The sequence below is a fragment of the Podarcis gaigeae genome, assembly GCF_964106915.1.
Source record: "Podarcis gaigeae genome assembly, chromosome: Z".
In the NCBI taxonomy this organism is placed as follows: Eukaryota; Metazoa; Chordata; class Lepidosauria; order Squamata; family Lacertidae; genus Podarcis; species Podarcis gaigeae.
The window spans coordinates 47,427,044-47,452,840 of NC_139691.1; the positions used below are offsets into that span (position 1 = coordinate 47,427,044).

At 47.5% G+C, this 25,797-nt stretch overlaps 1 protein-coding gene across 11 annotated transcripts in view; it reads left to right on the forward strand.

The window, feature by feature from the left end:
- The first annotated feature begins 415 nt into the window (after positions 1-415).
- Positions 416-25,797, forward strand: part of DLG3 (discs large MAGUK scaffold protein 3) — a 111,732-nt gene continuing 86,350 nt past the window's right edge. For 3 of the 11 annotated variants that reach the window (XM_083722806.1, XM_083722812.1, XM_083722808.1), the window contains exons 1-4: positions 444-565; positions 5,481-5,612; positions 10,081-10,214; positions 15,514-15,651. In XM_083722806.1, coding sequence (XP_083578932.1) covers positions 550-565; positions 5,481-5,612; positions 10,081-10,214; positions 15,514-15,651 — 420 coding nt within the window. In that variant the 5' untranslated portion in view covers positions 444-549. Of the gene's footprint in view, positions 566-5,480; positions 5,613-10,080; positions 10,215-14,763; positions 14,841-15,513; positions 15,652-25,797 lie in introns of those variants that run through there. The other 8 variants (XM_083722795.1, XM_083722810.1, XM_083722798.1 and 5 more) reach the window with 7 other exon arrangements.

Here is a 25,797-nt window from a genome sequence, read left to right on the forward strand (position 1 = left end):
GGTGCTGGCAGTATCCTGGAAGCGGGACGAAACTGGACACGGCATGGGGTGCGTGTGTCCGGGGCTAGAGCCACGTTTCCTGGCTTCAGAGCCTCCGTCTCCCCGGGCAAAGCATTTGCAGCTCTCGCATCCTCTGCAAAGCCCTGGGATCGAGGTTCGAGGGGTGTTTCCCCGTCTCGTCCCGTAGGTTTGGTGTGCGTGGTATCCAGCGCCCGTGAATGGCGGTCTCTTTGGGAAACGAATCGCAAAAGCGAACGTGGCTGCCCTTTGCGGGGCGTTTGGAAAAGTGACATTTCAGCCGTCATGATTTTCTGGGAGAAAGGGTGAGCAGGGAACACCTCCATCGCTCTTCGGGCGCGTGAACCCCGCCGGCCGGCCGACTGTCCCGCCCAGAAAGTCGGAGCCCGGCCCCTTCGCCCTCCTCCGCCTCTTCCCCTCCCTCCGTCCGGACAGGGCGGCCCCTCAAGGCAACGCCACCCGCCCAGCCTCCTCCCCTCTTATCTCGGAGAGCGTAGTGGAGATAACGGCGGGGGCGCCCCCGCCCGGGCCATGACCAGCCGGAGAGGTAAGAGGGTGCCGGGGGGCGAAGAGTTGTCGTGCCCGGGCCCCTGAGGCGGAAGGGGGCGGCTGTGGTGCGCACTGTTCTCTGTGCTCTCCCCTCCTCAAGGCCTCTGGATCCCTTCCCCGGCTAGAGAGTGAATGCCCATGAATGGGGCCGTGTCTTTCCCAAACTTATTGCAAGGCAGTAATTTCCTGCTGTCACCTGAGATGCCACCTTTTGATCTTCCTGGCAGGGCTGGTGTGAAGCTTTTCCTGGAGACAAAGTTGTGGAAAGCCCTTCTGGGGGCAACCGCCTGGCATCCTGTATGGGGTTGCCTCCAGAATTTCATTGACAGGGTTTCTGTGCCTCTTAACAGCTGCACCTCAGGGAGAAGCATTTTCCAGCAGGGACAAAGTGCTGGAGTCAAAGGCCCAGAAGCCACTCTCTAACTTTGCTACCTGCTACTGTACAGTAATGTGATTTGCACAGCCAGGCCACGATTCCAGCCATTGAAGGCCTTGGCTAAGAGACCTGGGGAGGCTCAGACTTAATAGCATCTGATCATGAGAAGCAAAACCCAATTCTTCCCTATATCTATTCAGTGAAAGTAGAACATTGCTGAAATCTTGGCCTTGGTAAAAAGACTGCTTATAAATTTATAACCTTTATCAAGTTTACAAAAGTATGGAATTAATAGACACATTCACAACATTCATAGAGGAATCATTGTACTACGGTATATGCAAAGTCAGAATAGTTTCTATCAAGCTCTTTTGGATGCAAACTTCTCAATTATACTATTAAAATCAGTAACTAAACTTACCAGTAAACTTACGATATCTCTGTTTGAGGATTGAATAAAATAATTGGTTTACACAAGGTGCAATTGTTGGGTATAATTTTGAATAATGTTTTGAATAATTTTCTACAGATGTTTCTTTTTCAGTTTATTATTCCCCCCCCCCCTTTTTGCAAGAGGCTGATGCCCTCTAGTTTATGAGGCTGTGGGCTCTAGCCTGCTCAGCTCATACATAAATCAGGAACTGTGCACACACATCCAGGTCTTGGATTGTCATTGCCAATGCAGTGCCCATCAGATTTGTGCACTACAACTCCCATAATCCTTGACCATTGGCCATGCTGTCTGGGGCAAATAGGCGTTGTAGTCCAAAATGTTTAGAGGGCAACACATTGGTTACTCCTGGGATAGAGTCCTGGATTGTAGGTGGTGAGATTCAAATCCCTGCTCAGTCCCAAAGGTATAAACCTTTGACCTGCCGCTGCCTCTCAGCTGACCTGCCTTGCAAGGCTGTTGTGAGGATATAAAAGGGAGGCTGCTTAAAGAGTGGGGTAAATAATATAATTAACAACTTTCTGCAAAGCTTCTCTATCCCTGGGCAAGGAGGAGTAATGATCTGACTCATTCCATTTTCCTAGCAGCCTTGGTCTCTTGTCAAAAAAAATATGTAACCGGCAGCTTAGATGCCCTTTATTTATTTCACAAAACTTACATACCGCTCAGCTGTGATAAAACCTTAGAGTGATTTACAAAAAGAAGAAAACCATAGGATTATCAGGAAAGAAAGAAAGAAAAACAGTTGAAAATAAGTGTTTAAAACATTCAAAAAATAATTGAGATCAACAGCAAGCTAAAGAGCAGCTTAAAACACATGTTAACATGTCTGGCTAAGCTTGCCTAAAGAAAAATGTTTTTTAGCAGGTGCCAAAAAAAGTACAGTGAAGGCACCTGTTTGATGTCAATAGGCAGGGAGTTCCAACCTGCAGGTGCTGTTGCACAGAATGAGTATTATGTGGCACCTGCAACAGTCCTAGTTCCCCAGATTGGTTCAGTTGAGTGGGCATTTGTAGAGTAAGGCGATTTCTCTTAAAATAGAATGCCCACCCAGTGCCTGCATGGAACAGAGAAGCAGGGTCCGGGTGACTTAAGGTAAGGATATGTGTTTCTGCACTTGGAAAACCCCTTATATTGCTCTGATCTCATGAAGCCTTCCAACAGTGTGAACTAGTGTCTTTTTAATTCTGAGGGTGGTACAGGAAGAGGGTGAACCCTTCTGCAAGGGTTCTGGGCAGAGAGGTTGTCCACCCCTACAGCAAACAGCAGACAGCTGCGGGTGAGTAATAAGTGCTTTCCTAGGATGCACAGCCCATTTATGGCAGGGGACACAATGTGGGTCCCAGCCTAAGAATATCAGAAGAGCCCTGCAACTAGACCTGGCCAAAGGCACATTTAGTCAAGTATCCTGTTCTTCCAGTAGCCAGAAGGATGCCCCAATAGGAAATCTGCAAGCAGGACCTGAGTGCAACAGCAGCGCTCTCCCTGCTTGTGATTCCTGGCAACTGGTATTTACACTGTTCAAAATTAGCCAGTCACATTGTGCACCTGCCTTTCAACCACTTGTGACCAAGCGAAGATGCCTAGGTGCCAGGATGGCACCTGATATCTCCACCATCTGGAGATCATCGGATCTGGACTGCTTTCACACACTAATACGCCCATCCCAAAGAGTTCTGTCAGTTATATTTTATTTGCACAATTGGGACGAGTTCCTGGAACCAAAATGCCTATTTCTGTGCAGCCTGAACAAGAGCAGTCACCATTAAGAAAAAGAGATCGGAATAAGCCAGTATATATGTGGACTGTGCCTGGATCAAGTGATTCTTCTTCTGTAAGTTCTCAAAGCTCAAAGCTCACTAGCCAGAATCAATCACAGTCAGTCCATCATTTGAAAAATAAGACTTTAGAGCCAGCTGCCCCCAAAATGGCAACTAGATATTCCATTTTGATGACTACAACATTGGTTTAAGGAGCCATTCGGCACCTAACATATATCTGAGTTTCTAACACAGTGAAGCATGCTGCCTCCAACCGTGAAGGCAGAGCTTAGCTGTGTTTGTTGTCCTCCCCGCAAGTAAAGCACAATCCATAGCCCACTTGAGATTCCATAGCAGACAAATCAATGCTTATGTGGTTGGCTTTGAAACAGAAAGGTTTGCAAACTCCTGGATTGGAAGAAGGAAATCTCCTAACATCTCCAGCTTTCTTCCTGAGGTGTGGTGGCATGTTGTGAGAAGTGATTGTCTCAGGGTCCTGAGCACTTGCAGACACAGCCCTCTTGTTCTGGGATCTGTACCCCCTGCTGGGAGCAAAAGAGCTACAAGGTCAGAGGATGGGCTCAGCTGCCCTCTTGTTTGACTCCTCCCAGGAGCTGGTACAGACGCCCTTTGTTTTAGGGCTGTCCCTCACAAAGGGAAGCCCCCCTCCATGCGCTGGTCTGGGGGACAGATGCTTCTTGAGGGCAGCAGAACCCACAGGAGGCTAGGGAGGCATCTGAACTTAGCCGCTTGGTTGATCAGGATCTCTGAGAGCCCTTTTCTAGAGTTGTAAGAAGCTCTTTGGACTTTTTTAGGGGGACAAAATAAAAGTGAGTGTGTGTTTCAAATTAAAAATGCCAAGTATATCAGAATGAGAGCAAATAGGGAGAGAACTCCAGCCTTCCTGTAGCCAGACAGCTAAGGCACTGGCTGGTGGTCCGAGGGGCTCAGAAGGGCCCTTCACCAGCCTGACCCAGCTACTGCTGCTTCTTCTTCGGCAATCCCTCATAGCCGAGTAAGATTGTCTTCCCTAAACACGGTTTTAAGAATGAGTCGGTAAGTGACTGTGGAGGCCAGTTCTGGACCCACATGTCCTTCCACAGTGGGGGCACAGTGGAGTTCGACTGTCTCCAAAGCCCATGACACCTTTGGTAAAGGCTGTTCTCCAACTGGAGCACTCGCAGGCCAGTGTTTCCCAGTTGTCAGTGTTTATACTACATTTTTAAAGATTTGCCTTGAGAGAGTCTTTAAACCTCTTTTGCTGACCACCAGCGTTACGCTTTCCATTTTAAAGTTCGGAATAGAGTAGTTGCTTTGGAAGACGACAATCAGGCATCCGCACAGCATGACAAATCCAACGAAGCTGATGTTGAAGAATCATTGCTTCAACACTGGTGATCTTTGCTTCATCCAGTACACTGACCCAGCTGCACTGCTGTTCACCACCCTCCCCATGCTTTTGAGAGGCAGTGTTGCTTTTGGATGGGAGTCAGTCTGAGCCCCCATCCACAGGGGGACTCCCTTCCACAATATGGTTAGGGCTATAGATCTGTGGGCCAAAGCATTGTGTTCTGAATGACTTCCAAAGGGGGGAAAGGCCATAACTAAGTGATAGAGCCTCTGCTTGGCATGCAGAAGGTCCAGGTTTGATTCCTGATGGCATCTACAGGGAGAGAACCCTGCCTGATATCCAGTAAGTGCTGTCACAACCACACCATGTATTTAAAGCACGTTTAAAGGGCCCTTAAAGCGTGTGGCTTTCCCTCAAGGAATCCTGGTAGGTGTAGCTTGTTAAGAGTGATGGGGGCTGTAGTTTGGTGAGCAGTTAAACTACATTTCCCATGATTCTTGGGGGGTGGGGAGTTGTGTTCTTTAAATGTGCATTGAATGTACAGTGTGGATGCAATGTGGATCTATGGTCTGACTCTGTATAAGGCAGATAAACCAAATAGACCAGCAGTATAAGACTTGGTCTAAGGAAATCCTGTTTGTTTGTTTGTTTGTTTGTTTGTTTGTTTGTTTGTTTGTTTGTTTGTTTGTTTGTTTTTAAACAAACAAGAACACACTGGAACCAAGTTGCAAACGTGGTTCATTGTAAGGTGGATATAAAACAGGGTTAGGTGAAGTTGTGGAGAAGGGCAGCTGTTGGCTGTGACAGTGAGATGGAACCTTCCTTTCCAAAGGCAGTCTACCTCTGCCCACATAACAGGGGCAAACGATGTCAGCAGTGGGGCATGAGGGGGCGTGGCCTGCTGCCTGGTTAGGGCTGGCAGCACCTGCCTGTGTGCAGGCATTGTGCTTTATAGCTCTGATCCTGTCTTGGCAGACACCCAGCGGGCTGTGGAGATCCTGGCAAGGTACCAGGGAAGTCTGCAGTCCCCAGCGGAGCGGCCTCTGCAAGTCTCCATCGAGAAAGTGGTTCACGTCTTCCAGAGCGAGCTCTTCCAGGCGCTGCTAGGTAAGGGTGCCTTGCAGCTGTACAGAGCCAAAGCACCTGGGCATGCTTTGTGGGCAGATGGGCAGGGGGTGGAGGGCGGAGAGCAGTAGCTGTTTCTGCGCCTCTTGCAGGTCTCCCCGTGCCAGAGCTGTTTGTTACACAGGTGCTCGGATGAGCAGCTTCAGCGATTTGTACACATGATCACAGGGTTCTGCGACCTTCTGTCAAGCCGGTAGGAACTAGAGCTGGCTGTGCTGTCTGAGCAGAGCTTCCTATACAGCTGTTGATGATTTAACTGGCCATAGCCATGCCCCAAATCAAATTTGACTGGCGGGGGAAACATTGGTTCCTCCCCTCCTCCCCAGCTGGACTATAGAGCAGCTTTTGCTGACCTGATGTCCTCCAGCTGTGCTGAACTGCAACTTATTTCTTTATTTATTGCTCCATATACACCTTCCGTCTCTCTCCCTCCAAGGGGTTCTCCTGCCCTTCATATAATCCCCACAACAATCCTGTGAGGCTGGGTTAGCATGAGAGGCAGTGACTGGGCTAAGGTCATCCAGTGAAAGCTTCATGGCCAAGTGAGGGAATTTGCACCGTGGTTTCCAAGGGCCTGGTCCAATGCTCTGACCACTTCACCACCACTCGCTCCATCAGCCCCAACGATGGGAGTTGTAGTCCAACACATCTGGAGGGACCCTGGTTGGCGCTTCCCATGGTTTTCAGGCCCCCCACGCCCTCGGTTCCATAAACGTATCCCCAGTGCCCTCACCCATCCCTATAAGAATCATTATTCATAATAGCAGGTTGCCTGACCCACTGCTGTTGGCACCCCTCTGTCCTGAGAGACAGTGGGGTGTGCCTCTGGGGGTGAAGTCAAACTGCTGCATTAGCCACACCAAAGGGATCTCTCTGGGGTGCAAGCCTGGGCAGTGTGTCTGGAGGTCCTGGGCTGCTCAGACGACAAGATCCCTCTCAACCTCATCAATCTGGTTCAAAGGAAAGTAGAGCAAGGTGTTTGGCACCTGCTTGGCTGCAGGAGTTGCCGGAAGGAGGCATACAAGGCGCCATCCAACCACCTTAGGAACACCACTCCGGATTTGTGTAGGGTTTACTCCTTAAGGAAAATAATAGCACAATAGTATTTTTAAAAAATGAGAATTAGTTGCATGTTTATTCAAAATCCAATTAAAGCAGTTGAGTTTAATTGATTCAGTGGTGCCAGCTTTGCAAATTCTGACAGTCAATTAGACCCTGCTCCCCACTTTCCTTTTAGAACCCCACTTTGTATTCCGCCTCCAGGGGGCAGTACCATCTGCTTTGGGAGCCACTACTCTGTAGCATCAAATGGCAGCTGCTCTATGTAGGACACAGAACATTGTTGGTCTATGTCCCTCTCCTGCCCTCTGGTAACAAATGCTTGAATTACCTGGGAAATTATTGATGCAACCCTCAAGCCCCACTTCCTCCTTGACTCCCCAGTTTTAGCCATATCCTTCTCCCCACTCCAGTCTTCTTAAAAAACAGTAACCAAGGGGAGTGTCCTAAAAGGTAGGGAAGTAGGTAAGGTGCCATTCATGCTAATAATAGTGTTTGTTATCGTTCATTTTCAAGTGCTTTACACAATTTTAGCTACTGGTAGTACTATCAGCAGCCCTGTAGCATGTCTGTATGGTTGTGAATTCAGGGGGACTGGTCTGCACGATGGATGCCCAAATCTCCTCTTAACTCCTGGGGTCCTGGATCTATCAAGGGTTACAATCTAATGGAGGATTCAATTGTTGGGCTAGTCAGGCAAGGGTCATAGTTGTCATCTAAGTACCTTAAGTACAGTTGGTCATTAGTATAACAAAGAAAATGGCTCTGTGCCAGAGAGCAGATGGGTGGTGTTAAGTTAGAAAGACAAAAGCCAGAGTGGAGAGTTGTGTGTGTGAGAGAGCTGGAAGTTAGAAGCAGCCGCAAGCCAGAGAGGGAGAGCCATGCTTGATTTCTCCTGGAATCCAAGGCTGTGATTGGGACAACAAAGACTTTCTTGGTTGTTAATGCTATGAGCCCCTCCAGCGTAGGCTCAGGTTGTGTATATGTGTGAATAAGCCATATGTCATAAAGACACCACAGTCTCCGCTGAACCTCATTCCTAGGAAACTGAACCCTGGGTATATGCCTGGAACCCATGCCTTATAGAGTTTCCTAAAAACAAGGATAGCAATAGGCTCTGTTTCAGTTGTTGACTTTAAAAATTGGGGAGGTGGTGGGAGGAGATTTTGAAGAAGGTTTTGGTGGACCTGAGCCACATTTACACCATACATTTAAAGCACTTTAAGAACTCACGGCTTCCCCCAAAGGATTATGGGAGCTGTGGTTTGTTAAGGGTGCTGGGAGTTTTCCAGAGACCCCCTATTCCCCTCAAAGCTACAGTTCCACTATGTGTGGTTGGACCATCAATCCCTCTTCACAAGGGACTTGGGAACTGTAGCTTTGCAAGGGGAATAGGGGACCGCCTAAAACCAATCTGCACCCTTAACAAACTACAGCTCCCAGAGTATTTTAGGGGAAGCCATGGTTGTTTAAAGTGGTATTGCCATGCTTCAAATCTGTTTTGTGAATGTGGCCCTAGAGCAGGGGGATGGACCTGCACCACTCCCCAATAGTTGGCCTAACATTCTGGGGAGAAAAGGGGCTGAGCATTCCCAAAAAGAGGCACACCCTACCCCCCTGGTTTGCAATGCTGCACTAGGAGCACCAGTTGGCATAGCAATAAGAGCTGTCCAGAGCCTATGCTCCTGGGCAGGATACATGAGGGAGAAGTTTGGGGGATACTAAATGGGATACTGTGTGTGGGTTCCTATCAGGCCAAGGCTTGCTCTGATGGCTTTTCCAGGTGGGAGCCACCTGAAGGAGGGATTCAGCCCTGCCCAGCTCAGTGGGAGCAACCAGCACAAGAGAGCAGGGCATGTCTGGCCGTAGCAAAGCCGCCAACTGCTGCTGTTGCTGCTTCCACTCAGGAATGTGAGACCCCGGCCCTGTGCACAGAGGAAATGCCTGGGCCTCCACCTCCCCACTGCCTCCTCCTCCTCTCAGCTTTTCCTGGCTGAGCTTGGGTAGCTGCCAAGCTGCTCCCATTCCCCTTCAATAGGCACAGTGGTGGTGGTGACAGCGACACACCAGCCAACCGTGATAAGTGAGGGCACATGTCAGGTTCTCTGGGAAGCCCCTCCTTGCTGCCTAGGTGGCTTTCCCACGTGGACTCTGCTGCTCCAAGAAGATTATCGAAGGCAATTGTGGAAATGGAAGGACCATGTAACTACTTGGGCTTGTGCCGGTGCTTCTGACTAGGTGTGGGAGTGTGGAGGAGGGGGCTGGGGAACAGCAGGCACCACCTTGAGAATGGGGTTATGGAGTATTAGGGAAGGGGTAGTACTGCTGGTGGGGGACACATCATGCTCCTTCTGGTGTGGTTTGCCCACTTTTGGTCCCCACCCTGCACTTAGCTCTCAGCTCTCAGCTGGGGCCCCCAGAAGCTGTCAGCATGAGACAGCGGCCACGCCTCATGAAACTGCTACAACTGGCTGGCTAAACCAGGTGAGGGGAGCCGATGGGTCTCAAACCCTTGTTGAGTTAGGGGCTTGCCCTGCATGCAAAGACAAGCTCTGGTAGATTGAGCAGATGTGACCAATAGTGGGTCCAACAGTCAAGAAGGCGGTTTCTGCATGTGCTGTGGAGGGAAACTTGGGGCAGGTGGGGTCATCCACTTGGGAAGGTAGAAAATCCAGAAGGAGGAATAGTCTGGTCCTAAACCTCCACTGCCTTGTGGAATATCTTCAGGAGAAGAAAAAGCTAAGAAGCAAACTCTACATAAATCCAGAGTGGTGTCCCTAAGATGGTTGGATGGGCCATGTTCGCCTACTTCTGTCAACCGCAGCCAAGTGGGTGCCAAACGTCTTGCGCTGCTTTCCTTTGAACCACATCAGTGAGGCCAAGAGGGGAGTCTTGTCCTCTGGGCAGCCCAGGACCTCCAGACACACCACCCAGGCTTGTGCCCTGGAGAGGTCACTTTGGTGCTGCTAATGCAGCAGCTTGACTTCACCGCCGGAGGTGCACTCCATTGTCTCTTGAGACAGATGGATGCCAGCAACAACTTAAAGGGCAACTTAAAGTGACCTCTTTTGCTGGCAAATCTTTCCTGTAGGGCAGGAATGATTCTGCCTTCCTCTGGCTCTGAGCAGAGCCCCAGGTCTTCCAGATGTGCAAGAGCTGGGAGTGGAAAAGAGAAGTTAGCAATGCATAGCTGCAAGCATGAAGTTGGTTGTGTTGCTGCTGAACTTCCTGCCTTGGGGGCAAATCTCACTGAGCTTGCTGTTGCTCACCTTGCTGTCTATGCTGACACTCCTGACTCAGTCACCCTGCCTTGAGTGTTAAGAATCTCCCAAGGCAGCTGGAGCAATTCTGTTTCCTTTTGCATCTACATCTCTCTTGGCCTGTTTTTCAGATATCCAAGAGTGTTATGAGCTGAACTTGCTCTCTGCTTGCAAGCAAGATGGGGCCGTGGATCTGGAGAATGTGGGTGATGCCAGCAAAGAGGGCTACTTCGAGAATCATGACCATAACAGATATGGCCTGCAGGTGAGAGTGTGGGCTTCTGCTAAGGCCACCTTCAAGTTCCCCCCACCTCCGTCCTCCAAGTCTAAGAGTTGGGGAACCCTTTGTGGAAGGACTGTGGCTTCATCATAGAGAATCTGCCTTGCATGCAGAAGTCCTCAGGTTCAACTCCTGCTATCTCCAGGTAGCACTGGGAGAGACGCCAGAGAGCCTCTGCCAATCAATGTTGACAATACTGAGCTTGATGGTCTGACATAGCCTTCTCCTAGGTGTGCTGTTTAAAGAGCATTCATCCTGATGAATAAATGTCTGTGAGTTGATAAGACAATGTCAGCTATTTAATAATTCTGGTGGTGTTTGCACAGAGGTTAGATTATATTGCATCAAGGGATTGTTATCCCACATTTTCCTGTCACTTTCCTTACTGCAAAAAAATAAAAAAGTTCAGTGGGGGGAAGAGAAGCAGGTTCACAAAGCACCAAACCAACTTTAATGGTGCAATCTGAACCCTCAGGTGCCTTCTTCAATTCCACCCGAAAACCAGCCTTGGACTGCCCAGCCTGGGATAAAGCAACTTCCTATGCCAACCTTCAGTCTCCACGACTGCTTCATGGGGGCAGACCTACTGAGATAAGCTGCTGTGCTCATGCTCATTAGGCCTGACACTCGAATAAGTCTTTGCAGATTGCATTTTTTTGCAAACGAAGTGTTCACTCCAATTTGCATGATATTGTTTACTGCCTGCTTACTCCTGACTACTAGATGGACCAGCCATCTAACACTGCATTAGACGGCTTCATTTGTTTCTGTCCAGTCACAGTTAAATGATGCAGGAGAGGTGTTCTAGAGGTGTGCTGGGTTAACTTAAGTGCCCTCCTGGATCAGGCCAAAGGCCCCCCCTAGACCAGCATGGTGGTCAACCAGATGCCTTAATGGGAAGCCCGCAAGCAGATGGTGATAGCACTCTCTCCAGCTGCAGTTCTTAGCAACTGGTATTCAGAGGCATACGGCCTCCAACTGTAGAGGGAGACAGTAGCCACCATCGGTAGCTTGCTGTTCCACTGGGTTTCACCTTTGTGCACTCTCACATCCCTTTCTCATAGCATTAGGAATTGTGGATATCCAAAGAAACTGAAGATTGGAAGGTTCAGGACAGGCAAAAGGAAGTACAACTTTGTGAAGTGCATAGTTGAACTTTGGTCCCACATGAGTCAGTGACAGCCACCAATGTGGGTGGCTTTAAAAGAAGATGAGACAAATTCATGGAGAATAGGACTTATCAGTGGCTTTTGCCACCATGGCTGTGCCCTGCCTCCACGGCTGGAGGCAGCAATGCTTCTGAATTCCAGCTGCAGGAAACCACATTAGGGGAGAGAGCTCTTGTGTTTGGATCCTGCTTGCAGGTTTCCCACAGGCATCTGGTGGGTCACTGTGAGAACAGAATGCTGCTTTATTTGGGCTACTGACCTGATCGAGCAGGGCTCATTTCACCTTCTTACAAGTATGAGGATCTGAGCCAGGCAAAGTTGCAATTCTGTCTCAGAAGTGAACTCTCTTTCCCTTCCTTCTGGCTGTTTTCCTTTCCTGTAAGCTGGGAACAGAAGGTGCTTGCTGCCAGCTGAGCCCTCTTCCTCTAACAAAGTTTAAATATTTTGTTTTCAGGATGTCAGGTGGCCTATGGTGTAAAGGTTGGAGAATCCCCAGAGCCTTTATTGCAGGGATGGGAACCATTTTTAATCAAATGGCCGCATTCTCTTCTGAGTAACCTTCCAGGGGCCACATGCCGGAAGTGTGTGGGGCCAGAGGCAAAAGTGGGGGGAGGAGGAAGGAATGTAAACCTTACCTTTGTACAGTAGCTGATTTCACAGAATTATAGAATCGTAGAGTTGGAAGAGACCCAAGAGTCATCTAGTCCAACCCCTTGCAATGCAGGAATCTCAGCTCATTCATTCATGAAAGATGGCCACCCAACCTCTGCTTAAAAACCTCAAATGGAGAGAGCCCACAGCCTCCCGAGAGAGTCTGATCCACTGTCAAACAGCTCTTGCTGTCAGGAAGTTCTTCCTGATGTTTAGTTGGAATCTCCTTTCATATACCGTAGTTTAAATCCGTTGGTTCAGGTCCTACCCTCCACAACAGGAAAAAACAACCTTGCTCCATCTTCCATGGGTCACCCTCCTCTGCACATATTCCAGCTTGTCAACATCCTTCTGAAATTGTGCTGCCCAAAACTGGACACTGCATTCCAGTGTGGTCTGTCAAAGGCAGAATAGAGTGGGACTATGTCTTGCCTAGACCTGGACACTGTATTTCTGTTGATGCAGCTTAGATTAGCATTAGCATTAGCTTTTTTTTTCTTTTTCTTTTTCTTTTTTGGTGCTGCTTCACACTGTTGACTCATGTGAAGCTTGTGATCTACTAAGACCCCTAGATCCCTTTCACATATACTACTGGCAAGGCAGGCATCCCCCCATCCTCCGCTCTGTCCTCCACCACATCCTCTATTTCAGTGTGTTTACCTCTCTGTCCTTCATCCAGATGTGCAAGAGGCATCATCAGAGTTCAAGCACACATTCCAGCCGGGCAAAAACAGCCAAGGGGTGTGTGTCCCTGGGGATGCAGTGCAGCTTGGGGAAGACTCCCAAGGGCCAGATGGAAAGGTCTGGAGGGTCACATTTGGCCCAGGCTTGAGACTCCCCACCCTTGCTTTATGGTTTCTCTGTCTTCCCAAGAGTAAAGAAGTAGCCCTTTCACTGCTACCCGACCCCCAACTCCTGGGGAGACTTTTGCCTATAGACGGGCATGGTATCATCATCCTCACAGGTTTTGCAGATTTGTTGTATCTCAAAAGCCTGCAGAACACCTTTGATGAGACGCCAGTACTGAATAAAAGCAATGAGTGCATGCAGTCAGGTTGACCAGGCTGTGTGCACCATTCCACTTGGGAACTTTGCTCTCCGTCTTTCCAGCCTGAGAGCAATTGGCAAAACAGTCACAGGAGGGCGCTAAAGGAAACCATGTGTTTTGTCTCTCTCTGCTTTGATGATGCTCAGGCTCATGTCTCCTTTCTCTCCAGGGGCAAGAATGCTGCCCCAAAGGTCCAGACTGTGGACCAGATTAGCCCCTGACTTCATTTTGGGACCTTGGCCATTAATGATAGCGCAAGCCAACAACCTAGGAGTTGCTTGTCTCTGTTCTCATGATGTACCCTTTCCATCCTCCTTTGTCTCACTATTGGAATTGGGAGCCTGCTGCCACCCTTGACAGTGAACATATATATGCCCAAACAATCTTAGCTGCTCTCCTGTGCTAGGTGGGGCAACTCAGTCAGATAGGCAGCATATAAATAATTTATTATAACCATTACCATTACCATTACCATTACTATTCTGAGTAGATACCACACAGGACTGTGCTGTAAATCAGTGGTTGGCAGACTTAGGGCTTGCACAATTTGCCACATTTTTTCTTAGAACCATATGAGGGTGTCTTGTGTGCCTCCAACCAGTGACTCCTGCAGCCAAGCTGGTGCCAAACCTCTTGCTCTGCTTTCCTTTGGACCACATCAGCAAGGCAGAGAGCGAGGTCTTCTTGTTTGGGCAGCCCAGGACTTCCATACACACTGCCCAGGCTTGCACCTCAGGGAGGTCACTTTGGTGCTGCTAACACAGCAATTTGACTTCTCCTCTCCATCAAGGTGCACTTTATTATCTCTCAAGACAAACAGATGCCAACAAGGTATGATCTCCCACCCAAAGCCAGGTTCAAAGGCATGCCATTAGAATTATAGAACAGGTTGCCTCTGAGCAAATTCTGTGCCTCAGAATTTGTTTTCAGTACCAGACCTGAACTAAGGTAGGATAAACAGTTTTTTTCTTGCTATGGCTACAGAATCCTTGCATATCTAGTGGGATGCAGGTGGCGCTGTGCTCTAAACCACTGAACCTCCTGAACTTGCCAACGGGGTGAGTTCCCGTTGCTGTGTCCCAGCTCCTGCCAACCTAGCAGTTCAAAAGCATACCAATGCAAGTAGATAAATTAGTATCTACTTCTCGCTGAGGTGGGAAGGTATATGGTGTTTCCATGCACTCTTCCACTCGTCATGGTATTCTGTGCACCAGAAGCAATTTAGTCATGCTGGGCACATGACTCAGAAAAGCTGTGTGCAGACAAATGCCAGCTCAGCTCGGCCTGAAAGTGGAGATGAGCGCCGCACCCCATAGTCGAATTCAACTGGACTTAAGCATCCCGGGGTCCTTTACCTTAGCTTGCATATCTACTATAAATTACCCATAGACTTTCCAGCAGATCCCAAACTACCTTCTGCCTTTCCCTGCTGAAATTATGTCTGCCAGGTGAAGTGTGCATAAGGTTGTAACCTTAGGTTGCAGAATCTAGCTTTTCTTCCAAAAAGGTTGAATTCCCCTTCCATTTCCTTCAGGACAACCAATCTTCAGTTAAGAAAAAAAGCAAGTAAGAGGTGACTTTATAGAAATGTATAAGATTACACATGGCATGAAGAAAGTGGATAGAGAAAACTTTTTCTCCCTATCATGACACTAGACCTCATAGACACCCCATGAAGCTGAATCTTGGAAGATTCAGGATGGATCTTCAGGATGGATCAGAAAGGACTTCTTCATGCAGTGTGTAGGTAAACTATGGAACTCCCTCCCAAAGGAGGCAGTAATAGCCACCAGCTTGGATGGCTTTTAAAGAGGACTGGACAGATTGATGGAGGAGAATGCTATCAATAGCTGCTAGCCACGATTCCTATGCTCTGCCTTCATGGTCAGAGGCAGTAATATTTCTGAATGCCGGTCACTGAAACCACAGGAGGGGAGAGGCCTCTTGTGCTTGGATCCTGCTTGTGGGTTTCCCATTGGGCATCTGGGTGGCCACTGTGAGAACAGGATGATGCACTAGCTGGGCCACTGGCCTGATCCAGAAGGGCTCTCCCAGTGGCCTTATACAGGTATGGAAGGAATATGAAACTGGTTATGCCTATTACAGCTTCATCAATGCAGTTGGCGTAGGGGTCTCCTGTTGCATTTAACAGCATGAGTGAAGACTGCTTGCCCGTGAGGAGCCCACAGCTCAGCCCCGCAGCCATTCCCCTGGCTTGTGTCCTTGAAGAGCCTGGCTTCCCCCCAAATCTGTGACAGCTGCTGGTGTAACATGAGGGCAGCCAGCGCGAAGTCACTGGTGCGTCACGATAACATGTTTCTTTTTAATGCAGCGGAAGCTGCTTCCCTCACCATGGTTTCTGGGCTGCTGCCTGTGCCATCATTGTGTCTCTCTCTTTTCCTGTTTTACATTTCAGGGGAAGCTGCAAGGACGAGAAGCCTGGGGCCAGGACTCAGGGCAGGTACTGCGGCTGGTGAAAGTGAAAGAGAGCAGGACCGAGTTGCTGGCTCAAGTCTGCAGCCTGGTGGTGGGTGTCTGCAGCACCTTGCCCAAGGTGAGGTTCCTTATCATGCTGGGGCAGGGCAGGGCCGAAGGTCTTGGGCCCCATTTCGTCCATATATTTAATGCTGTATCATATCAGTCATGGCTCCCCCAATGAATTCTGGTTGCTGTAGTCTGCTAAGGGTGCTGTAAGTTGTTAGGAGACCACGTCCCCTTACACAGAGCTACCATTCCCAGGACGGGCATGATAGAGTTCTGCATGGCAGGGAGAGAAGGAATAGAGAAAAGTTTGTCTCCCGCTCTCATAACACTAGAACTTGTGACTATCCAGTGAAGCTGAATGTTGGAAGATACAGGCAGATAAACAAAAGTCCTCCTTTATGCAGTGCATAAAGTATCCCTCTGCAGGTCCTGCAGAAACCGCCTTCTTGACCATTGTACCCATTATCAGTCTCATCCACCAGACCCTGTTTTTTGCACGCAGATGAAGTCCCTAACTCACTGAGGGTTTAAAAAAAAATGTTGTTATTATTATTTTTTAAAAAATCAGTTATAGAAAATAAAGTAATGAAAGAAGAAGAAGAAAAAAGAAAGGGGGGAAGTGCAAAAAATACATTAAGAAAGAAAGAGTATAATACACTAAATATACTCAGTTACATTTCCATACATTATTATGTAGATAAATAGATAATATGATTGTCCTAATACATATATGATAATTAATAACCTACTATATCCTGTATAAACTTGTTCCTGATTTCAGTATATTTGTCCAAACAAAGACTTCGTCTGTAAGCAACCCGTTCATATGTTCTCATGTTATCAATCCATTGAGATCATATCTTTATTCTTCCAGTTCATCAATTCCAGTCTTGGCCACTGTTAGGGTGTGTAGAATCCATTTCTGTTGTCCAATTGTCAGCTTCTATACAATAGGTATATAATTGAAAAGAATATTTTCCTCCGAAAATTTCAAAATTGCCCCCACAGTCATATTTACATAGTGCTCAATTTTCTCCCCAAACTTAGTGAGTATGGAGCACTGTAAAAACATGTGTTTCAAAGAGGCATTATCCTTATTGCAACTGCACCAAACAGCTACAAGTCTTAGACAAGCCTTTTTTATACAAACATAATGGAGCCAATAAATTCTAAATATCATTTTCTGTTGTGTAAGTCAGAATTTAAGATCCATTGATACCATTGCTACAGAAGCTAAAACGTTTTCCCACTGATTAGGTAGTATTGGACAATCCAATTCTTTATTCCAATCATTTTATAAAATCTGTATATAAAATTTATTGATAATAAATATCTGTAGAAAGTGATCAGTGGTTTTTTTTTAGTTTCAAAAGATTTATCCAATTGTTCCAATATCTCCAGTGTTTCAGAAGCTGAGAAAGCTGCTAGTCCAACCACGGCTGTTAGAGGATGTTATAGTGGCAGATATTGCCATTGGGCTTCATCTGATAGATGATATTTATCTCTTACAACTTGTGTTCACTTGCATGATTCCTGTTCCTGACCTTGGACAAATGTGCAGATTGGTGCATTTCCCTTTCATATTTCCAGATCTGACAGAATTCTCTGACATCCCTAGTCTAGATAGACAAATAGCCTGACCTGATGTAAGGCAGTTTTCTGTGCCTTGGAGGGAAGTGTAAGATGGAAGCGCTTCATCTTGTGGGGGTATCATGTAGGACAATACAGACTCCTTGTGCCAGATATATCATGGAAGCACCAGCAAGCATCCTAAGGCTTGTGTCCTCACTTTTAGATCTCTCTGTGTTGAACCAATGAACCCCTGAGAGGAGAACCAGTGTTTTGCACTGGTATCTTTGTGGTGGTTCAGTTTCCTAGCAGAAAAATCCATGGAACATCCTTTTTTTGCAACACAAATGGGAAAGAACCAGGGGGGCAGGGGATGTGGGCTGTCATATCCATGGGTTGCGCAAGAGATGGCCTTGACGGCTACTACTGTGGCTTCTCTGAGTTTTCCAGGCAGCCATTATTTCTGGGGCATAGTGGTGTGTGTGTGTGTGTGTGTGTGTGTGTGTGTGTGTGTGTGTTCGTGTGTGAAATCTACATTTTCCCACAGAGAAAATTGCACCCAAGCTTCCTCCTCCCAAACCAGATTTTGGGATAACCATTCCCTGCTTCTCTCATGGCAGAGCTTTGCGGGCTGTTAGAAGGTGGAAGTGTGCTGATATAATAGTGCCTCTGTAACATACAGTGTGCATTCTGGAGCTGGGGGTGCCTAGTGGAGAGAGATTTGAGGTTCCTTTGTTTCTTGGGTCAATGGCTGGAGCTAGGGGTTACTCTCACTGTTGGATTGTTAGCGTCTGGAAACAGGCCTTTGCTGTGACAGTGCAAAGGACCCACCTTAAGAAGGACATACTTTGACCTCCCACTGGAACACCATGGAATAAAGTGCACCTATGTGTGTTGGACCAGTGGCATCATGTGCAGTGTCTCCATGTCACGAAAAAGTGACTGTGGTAACAGAGCTGTTGTAACTGAGCAGGTGGTACCATATCACAGACCTCTGCAAAGTTTCTCGTGTTTGCTTACAACAGGGGTAGTGAACCTTGGGGGGGAATGTGACTCTCCAGGCCTCTCTAGGTGGCCCTTGGGACTCTCCCCAGGCCACATGCCCTTTCCTGCCACAAACACCCCCTCAGCCACACCCTCCTCCTCAGCCATGCCTCTCAATGGCCTTGCTTTGAGAATATTTGCCTGACAGGAATACATCGTTGAATTCTGATAATGCCTCTTGCTTGCCTCAATGGAGGATAGTCCGGGCTGTGTGAAGAAATTAGCCTACTGTGCAAAGGTAAATTTTATATGTGTTACTGCACCCACCTTTGCATCTGGCTCTGCCCACCACTGGGAGGTAGGCCTGTCAGAAGGGAATGTGGCCCCTGAGCTAAAAAGAAGAAGAAGTTCCCTGCTCCTTGCTTAGAGGAACAACAACATGCCAGTTTAGATGGATGACAAGAGCAAGCCAGCAGTAACTCACACTGAGCAAACCAGATTTAACTATTCATTAGCAAAGCAGGATCTGCACAGGAGTGTCAGCCCTAATGAGTACAGCAATTAAGGTCTTGTCCCCATGAAGCAGTTGCCGGGACTAAAGGTCCCCGCCCCCCTACAGCCGGCTATGTCTCCTCCTTTCCAGGGTTTTCCCCAAGAAATTGGAAACAGCGCCTGCATGCAGCCAACCTCTCCTCTTTCCTTTTCATGCATCTCCTGGTTCTGGGAGACAAGTGGGGAGGGGGAGCTTGTCGCAGCAGGAGAGGGAGACACCCATGCCTCTTCACCAGCCTGCCTCATCCCTGCCTCTTGGCTTCCCTCAGCCCACTCTCCTGCTTCAGCTTCTGCCTCTGATTCTGGACTTCTCTCTGCCACAGACTTTCCCAGGGCACTAAGACCTGCTACCTCTTCTGCTTCTGACACATCCTCTTCCCAGTCTTCTCTCTCTGACCACTTATCTTCATCCCACCACTAATCCCTGGGCTCTGAGCCTTCTTTCCTTGGGGCTTCCCCAGCTGGTTTCTCCCATCATTCCTCTGTGTCTAACCAGTGCATAATAACTGAGGAGCCATCTAGATCAGCCCATGTTTTGTCCCAGCTGGAGAACACTGGTCTAGTCAAGTGGGGCCTAGTCACAGAACACCAGGAACACCAAGAACACCAGGTCACATATCACTAGCACAAGCTCCAGTTTTAAGGAGCAGAGTCAGCACAAGCATAGGTCGGAGTGCAGCTAGGCAAGATCAAAAGCAAGAGTGTGAGTCCAGGTAAGCAAAGTCAGGCAAAGCCCCAAGGCAAACAAAGGAGGTGGGTAGCACCATGGATAGCTCCAAGTGGCAACCAAAGCAGACTTGAATGTTGGTCCAAGAACCATCAAACTCAAGTCCCATCTACACCAAGTCATTTAAAGCACTGTAGTTTGTCAAGGGCACTGGGAATTGTAGCTCTGTGAGAGGCAAACTACAGTTCCTAGGGGTTTTTTTTTTTGGGGGGGGGAGCCATGTACGTTAAATATGTTTGGTGGAGATTTGACTTATCAATGGCTATTAGCCATGATGGCTATGCTCTGCCTCCTCAGTAAGTGGCAGAATACCACTTGCCGGGAGAGTACTCTTTTGTTTAAGTCCTGCTTCTAACTTTCCCACTGGCATCTTGTTGGCCTGAGGATCCCCACTGACCTCCCTCCAAGGAATGAGTTTTCAGAGCTTATGTGCCTTGTGCACCCATGTTCTCCCTAAACCCACTTCGGATAGTGGGCTGAACAGCTTTTCCCATGCTATTGCCCCACAGCTAGGAATCCCAAGCATTCTGTAACTCACAACACAGCAGAATTGGCTGTCTTTTTTTGTTTCATGTGCCAATGCATCAAATCATCCCAGTGCACTTCAAGCATGAAAAAGGTTTTCTCCAGAAGGTCAAATTCACTAGTTAGTGACCGTGCAAAGCCATTGTTGAAGTCTTAAAGGCCATTTTGTGGATTTATCTGCTGTGGCTAATGATCAGCGGTAGATCACTCCTCCCCGCACATATTTACTTAATCCTTGAAGAAGAAAACTCCAACGCTTTTACTGCCTTTCCTGGAATTCCATTCATTAACCATGCATTTCACAAAGTAATGCTTTCTCTGCTAGCAGTTCTATGGTTGCACTTGTCATGAAGGTAGGGTCGAGCAGGATGGATCCTGAGGGAGAAGCCCACCCTAAGTGAGGTTTTTCATCCAGGGACCAGAATTTTGGGGTGCACAAGGCAAGAATCATTTTGAAATGCCATAGTTCCAAGGGAAGGGTCATGGCTCAAGTGTTAGACTACCTGCTTAGAAAGCAGAAAGCCCCTGGTTCAGTCTCTGGCATCTCCAAGGTGGGCAGGCAGAGACCCCTGTCTGAAACCCTGGGGGAGCCACTTCCAATCAGTGTAGACCCTACTGAGCTAGATGGGCCCAGTCAGCATAAGGCTGACGGTCTGTGTTTCCAACTGGGTTGGAAATCCCTGTTTCTCTGCCAGGTCGGTTTGGCTTTAGGGCAGGGGCAGAAGGAGCGCGATGGCTCTTCTGGTTCAATCTCTGCCATCTCCAGTTAAGCAAAGTTTCAGGTAGCAAATGACGAGGAAGACCCTTCCTTCCCGCCCGCCGGTTTAGGCAGTGCCAGCCTAGATGGGTGGATAAAACCCAGCTTCCTGTGTTCACCTGTGAAGAGGAAAAGGGCTGATCAGATCAGGGGGAGATGGGGCATGTAAATTGGCCCAGGCGTCCTTGGGGGCAGGGGCAGAGGGGCTATACCAGGCCACAAGTGGATCCCCAAAGCGTTGCTGATTCACGTGGGCTTCTCTCCCCTCCTGACATGTTCCTGCTGCTGCCTAGCAACCCAGCTGCTGTCTGCATCAAGCCAGGAGACAGACTGCGGCTGGGCCCAATCTGTGTGCCTGGCCCGGATTTCTTTCTTTTGGGGAGGGGGTGGGGAGATGAGAAAGGGTAGATTTGGAAACTGGGACTGCTCTCTCTTAAGGCTTTGGAAGGAGACGAAAGCCCTCAGCTCACAGAGAATTACCATGCTGTGGTAAGCTCATCAAGTCCCCGTGATCACACGGTGCTATTAATTAGAATTATTACTCCTATTAGCCACAGGGTTTTTCTTATTATTATGGGTAACACTGCAGGCACAGTCCTCAAGGTCTTGCAATATTCTCACTTGAAGCAGAGGCATTTGAATATTGCTGTCGTCATTTATATATAAAATGAATTTTATATATAAATCTTTATTTCTTTATTTTATATATACCAAAAAGCTTCAGTGGTGGGGAACCACCAAGAGAACCCCCAAAACATCTCAGTGGAGGCGGTGCATGTGCAGAGGGCTCTGAATGCTGACTGTTAGGGGAGACAGGAGGGGAGTTGTCATGGAATGGCATTACCAGAGTGGGAGACTCTCTACTGCAACATTTTGTTGCGGCTTCCACTTCTATATGCTAATATTGGGTTCCTCCAGGCGACATGTATATAGAGCGTTTGTCCGGATTTGCTTGCACAAAGCTTGCATGGAGGTTAGATGTTACCAACTATTTACTGAGCATTCATTCTGATTTGTTTGTGGGGAAGAGGTTTGATGACAATGCATCAAGCAACTATTCAAATGCATTTTCCTCTACTGCATTTTCCTCATCACTTTCCTTCCTGCAAAAGGTCCAGCTTTCCAAGGGGAAACAGATTTTGTTGCACAGGGCCATTGAATGAGCATTGATTGCTTCATCTAAATTTGCCTGGATGTGACTGAATCCCAAGATCACCGCAGTCTGGAAGTGACCAGACATGAGAGCTCCCCCTGGAGGCATTTACGAAAGCATTCCGCCGTGCGCAGAATAATTTAAGAGTGGAGCAAAGTCCACATGCTCCTGCTGAATATATATATATATATATATATATATATAATATTATACACACACATATAATATTATCACATAATCTTAATATAAAATCATAATATCACACAATCATAATACACAATCACACTCATAATACGATATCACACAATGATATCATACATAAAATCATCACACAGTCATATCATGTAATATGACCATTAGTGAAGGAAATTAACCCCTTCCTATATCCAGCTACTCCAACAAATGTTGCTGGGGACCAGCATAAAATGGGAGATACTTCCTTTGCTTCTGCCTAAAATTCATTTTGCATTGACCAGCCTGGGTGTGCAGGGTGCGTTGATGAAGGTTATGATATTCAGTGATGCTATTATGATACGATTGTGTATGTGATATTGTGATTGTGTGAAATTGTGGTGTTGTGATTGTGTGATCGTATGATATTATGATACTGCAAATGACTGTGTGATATTATGATCGTATGATATGACTGCATTATTTATGTGATTTATGATATTATCATATGAACTTGTAAACAGGGGTGTTTGCAAGGGCATTTAGTGAGGGCGTTTGAGGTGGGGACCCAGAGTGCTGTCTTAAGGTGTACGTAGGATCAAGATACAGCAATGTTTAAATGCCTCCAGGGAAATAGGCTCCCGTTTGGAACTCTTAGTAACTTCTCTACTTCAAGTGAGAATATTGTAAGACCTAGAGGACTGTGCCTGCAGTCCTACAAATAATAATAATAATAAAAACCCTGGGTTTCTCAAAAACAAGACAAATCTCATTCCTTTTTTTTTAATAGAGTTACAAGCTTGGTGGATCAGGGGAATGCTTTGGATGTAGGTTATCTTGATTTCATTTGACAAAGTCCCCCATGATATTCTTGTGGAGAAGCTGGTCAAATGTGGGCTGGATAAGGTAACTCTTATTTGTAACTGGTTGGTTGACTGAACCCGAAGAGTTCCTCATCATCCTGGGAAAAAAGTGACAAGAGGGAATCTGCAGGGGACTGTCTACCCAACCCACACTGTGCCAGTGGCTGTTTGGCTATCTCTCTGCCTTCAGCTGAGTTGGTCTAGTATCCAAATGGTGGTCACAAAGGGCACAAGATAGGAGGTGTTCTGTCCAACAGACATGGCGGTGAGCATGTTTGTGAGGCTGGGAAAGGGCTTCCGCATCTCTGACTTGTGTGCATAGAGGAGGAAAGAAAATACCTTTATCCCCAAATCTGTTGACCCCGCCATGAAAATGAGGCTTGAACCCATGGTTGTCTAACTCCTGCTGGGGTTTTTTTTGCTGTCTACTGCCCCTCTTTGAGCTTTCTAGTCAGTTCCACCCCAGTGGCATGGGGCAGAAGTCTCAGATAGTGGCTTAGGAGAATGAGCCCCACCTCCAAAACCCCACAGCATTTCTCGCTTATTACATTTTCAAGCATGTCAAGTAACGCACAATATATCATCAAGCTTTGGGGACCGCTGGGCTAAATTGCAAGCTGGAGAAAGACATGGGCACCATCCCTGCTGCCCCCCATGCCAGTAATTACATGGGGAGGGGGAGTGTTTTGGGGGTTTTCAAGCCAAAGTTGCTGTTTTTTGGTGGGGGGGATTTGGGGGAGGGTGGCAGCTATAGAAGGGGCAGTTATCTCTCTCCTCCTAAATCCCACCCCACACACACACACACCAAAAGCCAGCTCTTTACCACTGTAGATAGGTTTGGGGAAAGCCTTCTGTTGGCTACAGCAGGCCTCTGTTATTCTGGGCCATCATGCTGGGTTCAACTATATCACATCCAGCAGTTACGGTATGTTCTGTGCGCTCAGCAGAGCAGCCATGATGGATCAAGATGGGTGACACTGCAGCATGTCTATGTCTCTCTTGTACAAGCTTGTTTGGTCCTTTGTGGCTGTAGCACTTGGGACCTTTGAGTGTAGATAAAAGGCAAGTAAGAGGCAACATGATAGAAGTTCATAAAAACAAAGCTTGGCATGGAGAAAGCCGACAGACAGAGAAGAGTTTCCCTCCCTCTTTCATAACACTAGAACTCACAGACATCCAGTGAAGCTGAATATTGGCAGATTCAGGACGGATCAAAGAAAGTCCTCCTTCATGCGGTACAAAGTTAAGCTATGAACTCGTTTCCCCAAGAGACAGTGATGGCCGCTAACCTGGACGGCTTCAAAAGAGAAATAGGCAAATTCATGGAGGATGGGAGGGCTATCAGTGGCTACTGGCCATGATGGTTATGCCCTGCCTCCATAGTTGGAGGCAGGAATGTTTTCTAATACCAGCTCCTGGATCTGCAGAAGGGCAGAGTGCTCTTGTGCTCGGTTCCTGCTTGCCAGCTTTCCTTTGAAGCACCCGGGTGGCCTCTGAGAGGAGGAATGCTGGATGCGGTGGGTCATTGGGCTGATCCAACATCTTACAGTTGTGCACATATTTCCTGCTTCCGATAAGGTTCCAGGAGACCTTGACGTTCCAATCCGAGTTGCAGAAAACAGCCCTGTAGGCTAAACAAAGATCTGTGGTTTTTCTTACTCTCCATTCCCCCGACTCTCGGATGAGTAAAAATTGAACCTCGCTAGGATCCAGTGATCATTTAGGGCATTGATCAGATTTGGCATGGGATGCAGTGGTGTTGATTGCAGTCACTGCTGCTATTCTATTCTGTTGCAAGTCGCCTGGAAATCTATGGGATCAAGTGACCAACAAGTCTAATACTAATGATATCAATAATATTAATATTTCTTACAAGCCTAACTTCAACAAGATCGAAGAGCAGTGAGGACAGCACTCTATGGGTGCCATGGAAGGCTCATATGCCCCACATTATCAACCCATGCAATGCATCACCTAGTGAATCCAGAGTAAAAAAATGGCCCAGCTGCATCCATGTTATCAGAGGGCCCTGGTCAGTGTCAGCAATGAACCGGTCCAGGCCTCCCTTGCTGCCTCTCTTACACCTGAGGAGCCTCATCTCAGTGGTAGGTGATGATAACGACCACTCCTTACGTGCATTTATGCCAAGAAATGGGGAGATGAGACAGTAAGAGCAGGTCCTCTTTACACTGCTTTTCTGGAAATAACAGCACATAATGGTTGGGTGCTTCAATGGTAGATTGCATGCAGAAAGGCTCAGATTCAATCCCTGGCAGCTCCAGGTGTGGCTGGGAGAAAACCCTTGTCTATAAACCTGAAGTGCTGCTGCCAGTCAGGGCAGGCAGTACTGAGCTAGATGGATCAATGACTTGAATGGCTATAAGGCAGCTGCTTATATTCACAGCTAACACAGATTTGCATTGTATTTTGGCAGGCAGTTATTGGGTGACAAATTAACTGCAGCTCTTGCTGTTTTATCATAATGCTACCAGCCATAGGGAGCAGAGCTCCAGAGACATGTGTGTAGCCTACAAAAGCAGGTTGTTTTGTGAGAATCTGAAGTAGCCTTGCAACATTGGTTTTGCCCTGGACTAAATTTGCTGTGGTGCTAAGAAGTATGAAAAGTGACGCCACAACTAAAAATACACTTTGGGGCTTAATTGCTAGGAGGAAACCCCCGTGTAGTGCAGGGCTTCCGTGCAGATGTTGTCCACTTCTTACTACCAGCTGCAAACTGCAGGTGGAAGCTGAACACATGTGAACATCTGCAAACCAACCAGAGATGCTCTTCCACACCACCAAGATGGAGCAGGCAAGCCTTGCTGGTGTCAACTTTGTATGCAGTTTGAGAGGAGTAGCTACAAAGGAATCTTTAAAATAGTGAGCAGTACGAAAACAGGTCAAACTCAAAATAT